General features: G+C 46.4%; 1 protein-coding gene across 1 annotated transcript in view; it reads left to right on the forward strand.

Annotated features, from left to right (window-relative positions):
• LOC308433784 (unconventional myosin-X-like) overlaps window positions 1-16,269 on the forward strand; it is a gene marked incomplete at its 3' end in the record, with an annotated part of 109,614 nt that overhangs the window by 68,605 nt on the left and 24,740 nt on the right. Inside the window, exon 3 of the mRNA XM_080933883.1 lies at window positions 15,665-15,823. Within this exon, the coding sequence (XP_080790009.1) occupies window positions 15,665-15,823 (159 nt within the window). The remainder of the gene's footprint in view (window positions 1-15,664; window positions 15,824-16,269) is intronic.

The raw sequence follows: 16,269 nt of genomic DNA on the forward strand, positions 1-16,269 counted from the left end.
TTTTTGTCACATCAGGGCATTTAATAATCACTACTGTCATTTTACGGAAGACAATTTAGTACACGCCCAACGACAAAGTTGTAGTCTCAGTGAGTGGCAAGTCTTTCGCATGGAAATACCTAAGCCGCATGAGTTTAGCCACAGTTGACCACTGAGAAGTCTGTCTTGGTCCAGGATGTGGACATTCTGCAGATAATTCAACAGCATGGATCTATTTACTTATCTGAACAAAACGTCTCAGGGAAAGGTCTACATCTGTGGTCAGCACCTTAATATTCTCACTCTTCTGCTGAAAGATGAGGTTTTGAACGTGTTAACACATACATTTCGTTGTTGTTGTTTATATGTATGTATTTGGTGTGTGCATTCGAGGGATGGGTATGTGTGTGTGTGTGTGTATGCATGGGGGGTCAAGAGTATGTGTGAATATGGGGGGGTGGGGATCCATAATTAGGGGTCTTTTATCTCTACCTTATCACCTTTTGAAACAGTGTCTCACCATACCTGGAGTTCACTGATTGGTTAGACTGGGTGGCGGAGACTCGGGGGAATTTCCTGGCTCTGAGGTTACAGATACAGGCTGCCATTTACAGACCTTTACACAGGTCCTGTGAATCCAACCACATTCTTGGAATCGCAGCAGGCGTTTTACCGCCTGAGCCAGCTCTCCAAGCACATGAACATTTTGTGTTAAATCATCAATTATTGTTTTTCCCCGAGATAATTAAAATTAGTCACACTCGAGAACATAAATAAGATGAATCCTTTGGATTTCTTTATTTGAATAAAATCTAACTGGATAGTTTATACATTTTAGAGGCAAGATAAAGAACAGTGGATAGAAATCTCTTATTTCTTAATTGTTCTTTGAATCTTTTGGAGTCTGGACAACTTGATTTAATAATTCTTGCTCGGGGAGAGATGGCTCAGCAGCTAAAAGCTCTGACTGGTCTCCAGAACTTGGATTTGATCTCCAGCATCGTCTAACAGCTATTTGTCACTCCGGGGCCAAGGGAGGTCCAGTGGTCTTTTCTGGCTTCTGTGAGTACTGCACTCACATGGTGCACAGACACACCTACATACATGCAGGCAACTTACCTACATACAAAACAATAAAAGTAAATAAATCCCAAAAGCAAAACACTATTGCCTGAGGCTGCAGAGATGGCTCAGTGGTTGAGTTCCTGGTGCCCTTGCAGGAGGACCAGAGGGTGTTTCCCAACATCATTGCCAGGTAACTCCCAACCACCTGTAACTCAAGGTGCAACAAACACGTAGACCCGCATAAAAAAGAAAACTAAGATCCTAGAACAAAAGAAAACCTATGGCTTGAGGATAATCTCGTCCAGGCAACACTGTTTTATTAAACTCACCAAACGTTTGATTTTTCTTCTTTTAACTGCTTTATTAGTGTATATTGATTATACAAGATTTTATAAAATAGTTAGCTCTTTGTTTCCTGGCATGCATGTAACTTTTGTCTCTGATCCCGAGGGGACTTTCAAAGTTTCCGTTAGGCGGTTATATAATTTTAAAGGCAAAGTGTAATCATGCACAGGTGAAAGTCAGAATGAGTGGTTGCGTACAAACTGGATACCGGCATCCAGGCTGTGCCAGTTTTATATAGTCTGAGAGGTTACCAGGACACCCTCTGTTTCTTCACAACAGCAGTCAGATGCTAAGTTCTGCTAGGCGATTTTACGTCATAAAAAGTTAAGTCGAGTAAGCTTTCTTGCTTCGTTTAAAAATATGCTTTTCTTTGAGCCACAGTTAGTTTTATAACCATGTGTTTCCCTGTGAGCTTGTGCCTGTAAGAAAAGGCAAGCTGGGTAGACACACTCTTGGGTAATGGAAAAGAAATAAATCCTCCACCAAAGTTTCAGTTTTCCTTTCAGGATCATTGATCTCTGGCTTGCTTACTTTCCTAAAGTTCCCAGAAGATGAACGTCTGTGTTGATGTCTGGCGTGGACGCAATAGTCAAATGCGCATCTTACTGCAGTTTATGGAGAACAAACCCCTCTCTGTGAGCACTGGAGAGATGTCTCAGCAGTTAAGAACACTTGCTGTTCTTGCAGGGGACCCAGATTGTTTGTGGTACACACCTTGGGCAGCTCACAACCACCTGTAAACTCAGGTCCAGGGGGATCTGACACCCTCTTCTGGCCTCCATGGGCACGAACATGCATGTGATGCACAGACATACACGTAGGCACTCACACATATCACATAAATTAATTATATATATATGTATATAATAATATTTTAAAACAAAACCTTTATAACCAAGTGATCAATTAGGATCAATTAGACTAAAGACATTTTTTTTTCTTAAAAAGTATATTTTGGGGAGGAGGAATGCCAGGTGTAGTTATATACTTAGGTGGTCCCAGCACTGGGGAGAACGAGGCAGGAGAGTTGAAAATTGAGCAGTAGATTGGACCTACCTAGTACTCAAAAAATGGTGTGTGAGTGATAGCTCAGCGGGTGAAGGCAGGTGTTGTACAAACAGGGGAGCCCAGTTCAGATTCCTGCGCCAAAGGAAGACCAGGGCTCCCTACACTATGCTGGCTGGAGACAGGAGGTTTGCTCTCTGTCTGGGTGAAAACTGGCGGTCTCCAGGTTCAGAGAACACCTGGAAGAGAATGATTTTTCTCACATTATAATTTGAGAGAGACACTCTGCGGATCTTTGGCGAGCAGTGGGTGGGAGGGCGAAGAATCCTCCGAGTGTATTTGGGGGACGGTGGAGGGACAGTGGAGGGTCGGTGAGTTGGTTAGTTAGCCTGGACCAGACTTGCTGAGTGGGTAAGGAGTTCCCATGACCCCCTTTGCCTGTTTTGTGTCATTGGGCTGAATTAAAATGAAGTAACACGGGTTAGGTGTTTGGAGTTCTTATGTAATTGTATAATTAGTATTTACTGATGTCCTCACTTACCCTTCCCAGGTTAGCTCGTACAAGGTAATTTGATGCTTTTAATAAACGTTAGAGGACCTAGAAGCTTCTCGGTTAAGCATTAACTTTCTGTTCCCATGACTGCTTTACCTCGTGACTTAGTGCTCAGCACCCTCTGCCAACCCTTAGTGCAGCTATAAAATCCTGTTTGACTTTAACTCGGCGTCTGGTGAGAGGTAGGCGAGAGGAGCTGTCTCCCTAGCAGTTAATCATGTAGACAAAGAAAGTGGGGGCAGGCTGGGGAGATTCGCAGTAGGACGAACATTTGCTGCTTTCCCAGAGGAACCGAGGTCGAGTCCCGACACCCACTTCAGTGGCCCACAACCCCCTGTAATTCCAGGACCAGGGAATCCAAACTTTTAGACTCTTTGGACACATGTACACAGGTGACATACAGGTACACAGAATACATACATAATACATAGATGACCAGGCCCTTATGGGCCCAGCAGATAAAGGACCATTTTAAAATGAGAAAACTGAATACATCCAGATGCAGCCCAGTGGCCCCTCAGGCTGGCATGACCCCACATAGCTGTTCCACCTCCAGTTTGCCTACCACAGATGTGACCTTGGGCAAGTGACTTAAGCTAGCTGGTCCTCACACTTCATTTATAAAACTGGGAGAAGGATAGAACATTCCCAGAGAGCTGATTGCTAGATGGAACATAGGTATTTGGCAAGTTGCCATAGTTTATGTGTGCATATGGATAATTTATACACATTTTGCACACGTGCGTGTCGGACTGAGTCATGTGAAGGCAGGTGAGGCGCACACTTTAAGATGGAGCCTGAGGAAGGTCCCACACAGGTCCGTAGGTCAGTGCTGGATCAGCCAGCCTGTCAGGGAGTGTGTTGGCGAGTGTGCGGTCTGGGCTCGTGGCCTGGTCACGTGGCCTGGTCTTGGTGTATAAGCAGGACAAGCAGATCGAGGATCTGAAGCAGCATTTTCCGGGGTACACCCCTCCACAGAGTTTTGAGGGATAGTGGGAAGAGCAGGTGTCTCAGCTCAGTGGCAGCCTCGCGGTCTTTCTGTCTGCCTGGAGCCCAGACCTCGGCCTGTGGTGGTGGACACTTGGAGCGATCAGTTTCTGTCTCTGCTCATCCTGTCATACGTTCACTTTACCATTTCTCACGCGCTGTCTCTGCTCCTCGGACATTCCTGGGTGCGGGGCACGCAGAACAAAAAGAGCTTTTAGCGGAGTTGGGCCAGGAGATGACCTAACCCCTGTCACAAGACTCCGAAATTACCGTTATTTCAGCTTGGATAAGCCCATGGGGCATGCTGTCTAATGTGGGCTATTATGTACAAAGGGTTTTCTATGAAATGATCTGTGAGTCCAGGATCACACTGGCCACCTGCCTTCCTGCCTCTCACAAAGTGTTGTCCCCTCTCCTGCCCCTCCCTGTAAGATCTGTCTCGGGCCTTCCTGACGGAGCCCTGTCTAGTGATCAGATATGGTGCAGATCTCAGCAGGAAAGACCATGGTTGTCGCATAGCGGAGGAACTTAAGCGAGCGTATGCATAAAAAAATCATCCAAGTATCCAGCTCTCTGGAGTCTGGGGTAATGAGGCCAAGACAGAAAGATTGTGGGCTTTATGTTAGACACACTGACGAAGGAAATGCACGAGAAAAGATGTCGCAGAAGTCAGTGTGTATCGTTAAGAGTTCACATAGACCCTAGCTTTTCTGGAGGAGCCTGACCTAGTCACTGGTGTGCCTCCCGTGATGGCCACGGGATGGTCCGTGAAGCCTGGCACCCTGGTGTGACTGCCTTTTCCATCTATGGGAAATGGCAACCCTTCAACCTTTGCAAACGAAAGCTTATCTCCATCTCCCCTTTCTGATGTGTGCCTGTGCATAATTTAAAGGGCATTTACATGTCTGCATACTGATTTTGGTGTGTTCTTAAGTAAAAGTTATGTTTTTTGTTTGTTTGTTTGTTTTGTTTACATTTTGAAAGTCTAGAAAATCTTCCACGGGATTTTGGCCTACTTAATAGAACTTCCCAGTTTGTTAGTAACTTGTTCTGACCTTTGTACAGAAATTCGTTGAATGGGCTTAGCTCAACCCACAAAATAATTATCCACAGCATCCCAGCTCTACCGTACAGTGAACAGGTTTTAACAGCTTCAGCCTTGAACTCACGTGACCATGTGCGTGGTGGCTGACTAACTTCCTCTTCCCAGGTAGCCTTGGGGATTGTGTCAGTGGTGTGTGAAGACTTAAATCCTTAGTTGGAGTCACTGTCGTAGATACTGCTGTCATTTGAAGAACTGTTATTTAAAATGTGGATTGACAGCTTAGCCCCTTTGCCTTCTACCTTGATCCCAGCCTCCATCTGGAAGACATGCGTGCCTTTCTGTGCTCCGTGTGTTATGGGGAGCCTGCAGCAGCCACGCTTCTGGTCATGAGTACAGAGGACTTCTGAGCACACAGAGAATCCAGTGTTACTCCTGTTGTAACCCAGGGCAAAGTATTCAGCAGCTGGCTAGCTGGGTTGTCTTGTGCCGTTCTTTCTCCATGCCATTGGCAAGCAGTGAACCTGCCTGGGGGTGTCAAAGCAGCATTCTGTTCTCAGTTGTACAAGTCCGTTGGTCTTTTGCTGGGTCCCTCCTGTCTGTTTTGTCCTAACTGCCTGTCCCCTCTCCAGCCCCCTTTAATAAAGGTTTTGTTTTGATATAAAGCAATTTTATAGAACTTATTTGGTTAAAAAAAATGTATGTCTCAGTGAGTTTTTAAAAATAGGTTCCAGAGTTGTAGGAGTCATGAGCAGAAGCAATTTTATAACACTTCTGGGGATTTAAAAATTCTGACTCTTGTGTGGGGCTTCATGAACACATGCATGCAAATCCCCCGAATAGGCCAGAAGAGGGCGTCTAAGCCCTGAAACCAGACTTAACAGAGGGTCTTGAGCTGCCCAGCATGGATGCTGATAACTGAATTGGGGTCTGCTGCCAGAGCTGTACATGTTATTAACCACCGAGCAATCTCTCCAGCCTCAAGTTTTCATTTTATCCAATCATGCCTCTTCCTTCCTTCCTTCCCTGTCCTCATTTGTTTGGGACATTTCGGATCCTTGTGTGGCAGTTGATCTGCGTGCTCCTTCAGGCTGCTCAGTGTTTTTGGGGCTCACCCATGTTGTAATATGCATCCCCATGTCGTTCCCCTTGACATGTGACTGAGTAGCATGTAGCTGAGTAGCATTAGGTTGTGTCCCGTTTAAGGTTTTCTACCCTTTGGCTAATCGAGTTGGTGTGGATACATACAATCGATGTATGCTTTCGATTCCCTCGGGGATCTGCTCCTAGAACTGGAATTGCCAGGTCACGTGGCAACTCCACTTGACCTTGTACGAACTGCCAAACTGCTTTCCAAAGCATCTGAACCACGGCACAGGTCCACATGCCTGTGTATCAACTCACACAGCTCTCAGCGACCTTTACATGACTATCAAGAGGTCAGGGAAACAGAGAATCTTGTTTCATTTGATTTGGCTTTTGAGGCAAAGTCTTGCGACAGCCCAGGTTTGGCTCCGACTCAGAGACCTCCTGTTTTGGCTTCCACAGTGCTGGTAATATAGGCTGTACCACCAAGTGTGCTGAAACTTTGTTTCTGATTTTGAGGGGACTTTGCCCATGGCTGCATCCATGTCGTTTGGGGCATTTTATTGTCACAGCCTTTCCTCAGCTCCATCTGGAGGAAGTCTCTTGTGTGCGTGTGGTTGATAAGTGCTGTGGGGTCTTTATTTTTGCCTCTGTGAAGAGATGAAGGTAGTGCCAGTGAGGACAGAATGCAGCCTATACAGATGCTGCAAGGGAAGCAGGAGGCAGGTGCTTTTATAGCAGGCTGTGTGTGCAACAGCGCAGGGAGGAGCCTGTCACTGGGCCTGTGGACCCTGTGGTTGTGACTAAGAGTATGCTCCTTTATTCTATTCTGTTGTGACCCTTTTGTTACAAGCCCACATGTGAAGATGTGCGGTTATGAAGGTACCACCAAAGGGGAAGGAGACCCAGACGCCCTTAGAGGAAGCCCAGTGCGGGTTGGACACTGTAAAGGATGTTGATGTGATATCCACAGGCTCCGTCATGCTCTGTGGAAAGCTTCACCAGGATTTCCTCAAGTTTTTCTCAGCAGAGATTCTGGCTCTCAGACTGGATCGAATTTCTAGTACAGAATGCACAGGGGGTTTACATCCTTTGTTTCCAGAGACTGTCTGCCCCCGCCCCTGTCCCTATCCCTGTCCCTGTCCCTGCCCCTGTCCTTGCCCCTGTCCCTGCCCCTGTCCCTGCCCCTGTCCTTGCCCCTGTCCCTGCACCTGTCCCTGCCCCTTCTCCCACCCTCGCCTCTGTCTCTACCCCTGTCCCTGCCCCCGCCCCTGTCCTCTGCCCCTGCCCCTGTCTCTACCCTGCCTCTGCCCCTGCCCTTGTCTCTGTCCCTGCCCCTGCTCCCACCTCTCTTGAGTGCTATTTTCTCATGCTGCAAATACCAGGAAAACCCATCTCACCTCCTGCTATTAACCCTTGTTTGTTTTGTTTTGTTTTGTTTCTGTTTTCTGACACGGGTTTCCGAGAATAGCCCTGGCTATCCTGGAACTCTCATGTGAACTTCACTTTAATGGCCTTTATACCCTGCCCAACCCACCTCCCAAGCCCCCTACTTCCTTTTCTTCCCTTTTTCAGGGGTTCAGATCTCCCTATAGATGCCCTGGGCCATGGGGCAGGGCCAGTCCTTGGGGGACATTGTGGGAAGAGAATTCTCTCACGTTCCACATTCCTGTGCTTCGTTTCTGGCCTTGGTGCCTTTTAGTTTTTGTGCAGTAAGTTTGAGCCAAGTGAACCTTCGGCCCTGCTCTGTACATATTTTAATAAACAAAACAGCCAAAAATGACTTTTGGGTTTTGTCTAGAATCTGGAATCAATCAGACTCTTATTCCCCCTCCTCCAGATAATTACAGGCCTCGCGTGATGTCTCTTCCTTGCCACTTAGAACCATGTTCGCTTGACACAGGCAGCCTAAGAAATCAAAATTGACTTTGACCATGTTTAAAACCTGGGGCTTCACGTTCACCGCCAGTGCCCACGGAGGCCAAAAGAGGGCACTGGATCTCCTGGAGCCGGAGGGACATATGGCTGGAGTCGCAGGTGATGTGAGCCACCTGGATGAAAGTGGTTGCTCTTGCAATACATGCTCCTAACCTCTGAGCCATCTCTCCAAGATCCTCCTATTCCTCTCCCTCTTATTCAGCTGAAGACAATTTCAAGGCAAGCAGAGGCTGAAAAGGCTGGTCCACAGCTCGGCCTTTGGAGTCAGGTGTAATCAACAAATGCTGATCCTTATGGAGTGATCACAGGCCCAGTGACAGGCAGGTGGTGTGCTTCCCCTTAGCAGGTCGTTGCTAAGTAACCAGTGTGGTGTTGGATGATGCAATGAGGAGCCTCGGTGTTTCTATTCGTTTCAACCAAGGGTGGGTCCAGCACTAGGGCCAGCAAGCAAGACACAGTGGCTTTGGCCACCACAAATTCATCCTGCCCCATTTCCCACTCAGTCTCAGGCAGTGCTGGATTGTCACCCGCTTGCTCCATGAACGGAAAGCCTTGATATCCCCACTACTAGAAAAGAGATAAGAAGGGTGAGAAATGACATTTTGGGTGGTGAGTGTCACAAGAGCTTTTTGTCTGGGTGTCGGCCCTGGCAGAGATGGAAGCTGGGCGGGGCCTGGCAGGAGAGGGATGTCCCCAGTGCCATTTTCAAAGGAACTGTTACTCAGCTGTAGGTAGAGATGACCTGGCAGAAGCATCCAGAACCTTAGGTAGATGCTGGAGAGAAACCACATCAAGGGATAGAGGCTTATTGGAAGCCACTGAAGGAGTCTGTGACAATCGGGGTGGCAGCAATCAGATCCTACAACTGATAACTGTCACTTGATCAGTTCAGACCTCCGAGTTACTTCCTGGGGTGCCGAGGAGTGCCGGCTCCTCTATGACAATAGTCTTCTTACATGGGGGTCCAGGCTTCTGAGGACCCCGTGTCAAAAATGAGAGTGGAGATGGAAGTGTCCCTGGGCCACTGAGGTGCCTGTGGGGTTCAGGACCACCAGAGTCCATCTGGCTCATACTCGGGCAGTGCCTGCTTCATACGGAGGGAAGATTACGGGAGCTCCTGTGTTGAAGGATGCCAGCTGCAACTGGAGATACACTTAGATTATTGGTCAGAAATGGTGACACTAACATGATTTTCAGTTGTCACTAAAAACACAGCACAAAGCCTTATGTACTTATCTATGTATCTGTTTGGAGGTGTACATATGTGGGGGTGGCAGATGGGTTCTGGTGGGGTCAGCTCTGCCGTCCCCAGATTTGCAAAGTAAACATGGTGACCACCAAGGCTGAGGGATCTTGGGTCCTTAGGTTTCTGGCTTAGGGAGCAGCAAAGGGACTCATCCCTTAAGGACTAAGAAAACACACAGAGCTGGCTGTGCCTTTTGAGACCTGGGTATATGGGTGTGTGCCACCACAGCCAGAGTTAGCTTCTTTATAATTAAACTCTTTGTTTTGATGTAATTTCACATGCACGTGCATTTGTAAGCAATTATAGAGAAAGCTCCCAGGAACCATTTGGCTAGTCTCCTTCCCAAAGGAGACCCGACCCAGAGAATTTAGCACAGCAAGACACTGAGACCTGGAGGGCATTTCCTGGGGCAAGGCTCTTTACCGCCCACCTCCCTCTCCTGCTGGTCCCCCTAAGCTCTTAAGCCCCTGCCTGCTCTCCTTGGGTACAATGCTGTCATTTCAAGAGCACAAGAGAAGTAGAATCCCACAGCCTAGAATATTCCCTGGCTGCCATGGTTCAGCTTTGGCTATCAGGAATAAAGCCAATGTGAGCATTCGTGTGAGCATGTGCAAGCCGGTGTGTGCATGCTTGTGTGTGTGTGTGTGTGTGTGTGTGTATGTGTTTGTTTGTGTGCATGCTTTTGTGTGTGTATGTGTGTGTTTGCATGCTTGCTTATGTGTGTGTGTGTGTTTGTGTGCATGCTTTTGTGTGTGTGTATGTGTGTGTTTGCATGCTTGCTTGTGTGTGTATGTGTGTATTTGGGTGTATGCTTTTGTGTGTGATTTTTGGTTCAAACAGAAGTTTCCATTTATCTGGAATCAATGTCCAAGTTGCTGGTGAGTGCACATTCTTTTAAAATGTAAACTGGAGAAATGGCTCAGTGGTTAAGAGCACTGACTGCTCCTCCAGAGGACCTGAGTTCAAATCCCAGCAACCACATGATGGCTCACAACCATCTGGAATGAGATCTGATGCCCTCTTCTGGTGTGTCTCAAGGCAGCTACAGCGTACTCATATAAGTGAAATAAGTAAATCTTTAAAATGTAAACTGAGTGTGCTGGTATGTGGGTGTGAACTACAGTCGCTCCCTGGTTTATCTGAGGTCTGTGATAAGGAAGACTTTATCTTACAGCCTTGTTTTCCTCACACCCAGCTCTTCAATGAGAGAAGACTGGGCAAAGGAGGCCATACGTACACACAACTTTTCTTGATAGTCTGGACCCACACGACAATAGAAGTAACAAGAAGGCTTCTAGTGAGACGTGACTGATTTTTTTCTTTGCCCTGTAGATTCTCCTTAGAAACAAGCATTTTTCTTCATGAGGAAGGTCATGTAGTTCAGTACTTCAGAGAAATGGGGGTCCACAGGCACAGGACCACAGCCCGTGGGAGGAATAATTTCAATGTAGTGAGTAGAAAGGACTTTGGATATTAGCAGCTCAAAGAAACAAACAGTAAGAGCTTGGCGTGGCAGCCTGAGCAGTTATCCTGGCCTGACTGGTGTGCATGGGAGACGCACACACATGTAGTCATTGGACCTGTTCCTCATTTTAAAGAGCACACTTTCCAACCTTATGCCTAAATTCAGTTTTGAGGTTTGGCTCTCCCTAAAATTAAATATGCTGAGATTTAGGAGGGGGCGTTGCTGTTCGTTTTTGCCTGATGTCTCCTAATGACGTCAGTAAAAGGGATTTATTAATATTATTCTGAACTATATACCTTCCACAAAAGCATGGGGAGATGTGTTCTGTGCCGCCTGTATTGTTGTAAGATAAAAATACCTTGAGGGCCAAACTAATTTCCGACTAACCAGTGTGTGCTGTGTCTTTTCTGTTTGCAGAAGTGGGCCCAGGCCTTGACCAGCCTCTCAGAGTTGGATTTTAAATTCTGTTGGCGGGTTCCTTGTGTCCCGTTTTCTTCAGCGTTCTGGTCAGCTCATGACCATTGGTTCATACTTCTGCATGAGGGCTGTTTTGTTCCAGGGCCCCATTTATTTATTTATTTTCTTATTTATTTATTTAGTATAGGTATATGCATAGCGCTCATAGGATAACTTGTGGAGTTGGCTTTTTGTATATGTCATGTTCATCCTTATGACTCTCTCTCTCTCTCTCTCTCTCTCTCTCTCTCTCTCTCTCTCTCTCTCTCTCTCTCTCTCTCTCTCTCGAGCACATCAGTCCCTGGACCACACTCAGGACCTTCGGCTTACAGCAGGTTATTTTCTGGTCACCGGCTGAACCCGTTTTTTCTGTTTATTAATCAACCATACAACCTTTCTCCTATCATTTACCTCATTGATATAATTAGTTTGTTCGGACTTCTTTTAGAAATACCTTTTACTACTGCACTGTGACATTCCCTCATTCTTCGGAAATGGCTCAGAAAGAAAAGGTCTTGGAACAAAGAACCGCATCCTTTAAACTTATGGTTTTGGTTTTGGTTCAGGAAGAGTCTCGCAAACCTAATGCCTGGTTAATTGCTGTATATAAGAATGGCTTATGACAGATCGAGACTACCGAGGAGCTGGGAAGTGGCTCAGTCAGTGAGCACCATTACATGAACAGGAGGAGGACCTGATCTTACATCCCCAGGACCCACTGAAGAATTGCGCATGGTGACGTCTTTAGAACCCATCAGTGGAGTCAGACAGACAGTCCGAAGGCTTGCCTGCCAGCTAGTCTAGCTAATCAGTGAGCTCCAGGTTTAGTAACAGAGATGATAGAAGAAAAATATGATGGACAGAAGAGTGGGAGACACTGGAGCCATTCTCTTACGTCCTCGTATACCCACATGCGTGTGCACCCGTGTACACACACACACACACACACACACACACACACATACGGAATAAAGAAATTCTTGAATGATGCGGTGGGTTGGTCATACTGATCTTTTGAAATCCTACCAAATTAAATCAATTTCTTATTCATCCAGCAATGCATTCAGACACTGTAATTCAAGGAGGAGGCTCATCCCCTCGGGGGTTTCTTGCCTCTTGTTGTTTCTAACCCACCAGTGAGGCTGTACCAAAGAATCTGACATAAAACAACTCCTTTAATACGCCGGGTCCTTCTTTATGCAGCCTGTGCCGTTTCAGAGTTCAGTGATGCTGTGTCCTTACTCGCACGGGCTGTACCGAGTAGGTCCGTCATGATAGCAGAAGCATGCACTCACAGTTTGGCTGCAGTCAGGAAGCAGAGGGACATGAAGTCCGATGCCCAGCTCCCTTTGCCCTTATGAGGTCTAGAACCTGCGCCCCGGGTGCGTGCTATCCCTCCATGATGACTGCTTCGTGCTCTGCCTCTTGATTCTGGATGCCGACAATCAGTATTACCCGCAGCCGTGTGCACTGGTTGACTTTGCCTGATAGCCCATCTCTGGATGAGCAGTAGACCTCACCTTCCTCATCTTTGCTTTTCATATCCATTCTGGACCACTCCACCCCTTTCTGACAGATCTTTCATCTAGTCATAGCCTGTGTTAATCCTGTGATTGCCTCGCGCTGTGCTCTTGATTCTCGCAGTCCAGGAATGGGCATTTGCCTGTATCTGCCCCCACCACAGACTGCTGCAGATACGAGGGAGTCAGTGACAGGGACTCTAGGAATAACTTGAGGCCATCTTTTTTTTTTTTTTTTTTTTTTTTTTTTTTTTTTTAGATTTTTGGAGTTTTTGTTGTCGTTGTTTTTCCTTGGGACTCTGTGCCTAACTCTCATCTCTCACATGGGCTCATACATCACCTTGCTTTCCCCAGTGAAATAAGAAATAAAGGGCTGGAGAGATGGCTCAGAGGTTGAAGCACTGACTACTCTTTCAGAGGTTCTGAGTTCAAATCCCAGCAACCACATGGTGGCTCACAACCATCTGTAATGAGATCTGATGCCCTCTTCTGGTGTGTCTGAAAGCAGCTACAGTATACTTACATATAATAAATAAATAAATCTTAAAACATATACATACATACATACATACATACATACATAAGAAAATATCTTATTTTAGACTACATATAACATGGAGGTGGTAGTCATTGATATGTATATAAGTATGTGTGGCTGTTAGAGACTGTATAATATTTCTAGAAAGCCAAATAAATATAGCACATAAACTTTCAATATTTAAAGCATCTCTGCAGATTCTAAGATGATCGCTTGGCCTGTGCAAAGCAAGCAACATGCTTCAGGAAAGTGGTGTGTGCCCCAAGAAGAGAGAGTTCAGTGCTAGCTGGGCCTGAGGGCCCGAGGTGGGAACTGGTCTTGCTGGCTTGAGACACTTCTTTCCTGAAAGAGCGTTGGAGGTGACTTGTATTGAACTCTGAGGAGCTTTGAGACTCACAGAGCCTTGAGCAGCTTCTCGGGGCCACTTTGACCATTTTGGTCACTCCTGAGAGACACAATGTAAGGCCCTTGTGTCCACTCCTGAGCTAAGCAGGAGCTGACCAGGCTGGGCACCTTCTGCCTTTGCACCCTCATCAGCTCGCTCTGTGGAATGCCCTGTCCACATGGGGTGTTTCTAGAACACCAGATTGGCACCCTGGGGGGAAGCAAGCTAGAGAAAGGCAGAGGGCTTGTCCGGGTTGCCCCAAGGCTACTACATCCATTGCTGGCCCATGTGTCTTTCATTTTCTCCTTGGTGGTTATGACTCAATATGTTTCTGTGTTTCCTGTCTCTGGGATGTCCTGGTTCCATGTTCTTTAGAGCTGTTTTTCTGGATGTGGTATACCCCACCTACACTCCCTCAGCAGCCTGAGGTCTCAATCCAGCTCATGGTGCCGGTGTGGTGGGGTGGGCCCCTCCATCACCTGAGGTAGGGCAACTGGGCTCTCTCTCTCCTCCAGCGAATGTCCACTGAACAGCATCTGGAGGAAGTAGTTCTACCTCAGGAGGGAAGGGCGTGTACTTGTTCCAGCCTGGGGAAGTTTCTCAGGGCTGGTTTGGACCAACTTTTGTGGTACATCTGGCCTAAGTACCACTATTGAAGTTTTATTTTCTACTAGAAAAATAAAACATGCCACTTGTTCCAAAGCCGCTGGGTTGGCAGTTTGGCGGTTCCCAGTGTGTTGATCTCCTTTGTAAAGAATATGTCATTTTTGCAATGTAGGCAGATGGTTGATCCGGGATTTAAAATCCCAAATCAAAAACCTCTCCGGACATGGCAGAAACAGTTTCCTGTACATGCATGTGCACATTTGTGTACGTGTGTTTCATGTGAATTATAATCTTTTTAAAGTAATCTTTTGGTAGTCTTGTTTTATTTACAGGAAGCTTGCGTGGCTTAAAAACTTTTACCCATACTCTAGTAGCAGCTGAAGATATAGCTCAGTTTTGATTCCCTATACTGCAAAAACAAATCCAGACTCTGAACGTAAATGAAGATATGGACGCCATAGTAAAATCACTTTTGGTTGTATTTATGTGTAAAGCAGGCTGAACTTGGGCAACAAACAGAATGTAACTTGCTGTAGTGAATTCTGTGGTCATTTATGGTACAAGAGTCAAGTAGTTCAGAAATATTCCCAATAATGAACCACACCGTATAAGCATTGCTTGGCATACATGCTGCTGCATACAAGTAGAACTCTGCTCTTGCTCGGACACATACGGTAGATCATCTGCTACACCAAGAGCTCATGCATGGTGCATGTCTTGGTGGAGAAGACTGACAGCATCCTCTACTTATTGACGTAATGACTTATGACAGCCTTGTAGCACACGGAGGGAATATTTAAACTGCTGGAATAACAATCTCTATAGTTTAATATACTTAAATTGAAGAATTTTACTAAGAAGTTTTGAAACCATATGATCCAGAATGAAACTGTGGGAAAAAACAAGTTCCTGCCTAAAAAAGCCTCATCGGTTTCTTTTTAAATTTTTTCTTTAGATTTATGCTTGTGTGTGTGTGTGTGTGTGTGTGTGTGTGTGTTTTGCCTGCCTGTGTGTATGAGCCTTAAGTTCAGAGAAGAGCATCATCGGGTCACCTAGAACTAGAGTTATGGGTGGTTGGAGGCCCCCATGTGGGTTCTGGGGACCGAACCTGGGTCCTCCACAAGAGGAACAAGTGTTCCTAACCACTGAACCATCTCTCTAGCCTGTAGTTAGTTCTGTGATTGTTTAAAGAACCTTGACAAGGGGTAAACTGTGAATTTAACATTTTCTGAGTCTTGCTTGCTACTTGACGCAACGTCTTCTAAAGTTTACTGTCAAAAAAATATGTCTTCCTTTAGAAAAATATATAGATGGCATAAAGAAAATGGGGGGGGGGGGGAAGCATTTCTACAATTTAGAGTGTTTGTCCTGAGGTTGTTTTCCCAGCCTGGGCACCTCTAAGGAAGTCATTCACCACAACTAAAGGTGTCATTCATTTGTGCCCACAGGTGTTCACCTACAAGCAGAGTACAATCACCAGCCAAAAGGTGACAGCCATGCACCCCCTGCACGAGGAGGGCGTGGAGGACATGGCTTCCCTCACTGAGCTCCACGGAGGCGCCATCTTGTACAATTTGTTCCAGCGCTACAAGAGGAACCAAATCTATGTGAGTTCCGCAGGCAGCTCCTCGAGTGCAGATGTGTAGCTCCGTGTGTGTTCCCAGAACCCCCTACCCCACCGAGAGAAACCTTCAAGTCACAGTGTTTTTTGTTATGTTCCTTAGACAGTATGGCACTTCTACAAGTTTGTGTAAACATGGCCTTGTCATTTGCCCTTTGCACACGCTAGTGATAAGCGTTCATTTTCTCGTCCTGTCACGGATCTCATGTCCGTGTTAGCAGGGAGTTGACAGGCATGCATGCTGCCCGCTGCCCCGTGTGCTTCTGTTCCCGGCACTCAAACCTGCCACACAGCCACAGGCCAGGCTCTCTAAGGACATAGGTTGTCTGTTTTTGACCTGAGGATGCTGCCAGGTGCCTAGCAATTGTGCAGTAAGTACTTAGAAGGTAAATACCAGGGACATTACAAATAGCCTCTTCTTGCTGATGAGAG

This window comes from Micromys minutus (assembly GCF_963924665.1).
Source record: "Micromys minutus genome assembly, chromosome: 20".
Taxonomy (NCBI): Eukaryota; Metazoa; Chordata; class Mammalia; order Rodentia; family Muridae; genus Micromys; species Micromys minutus.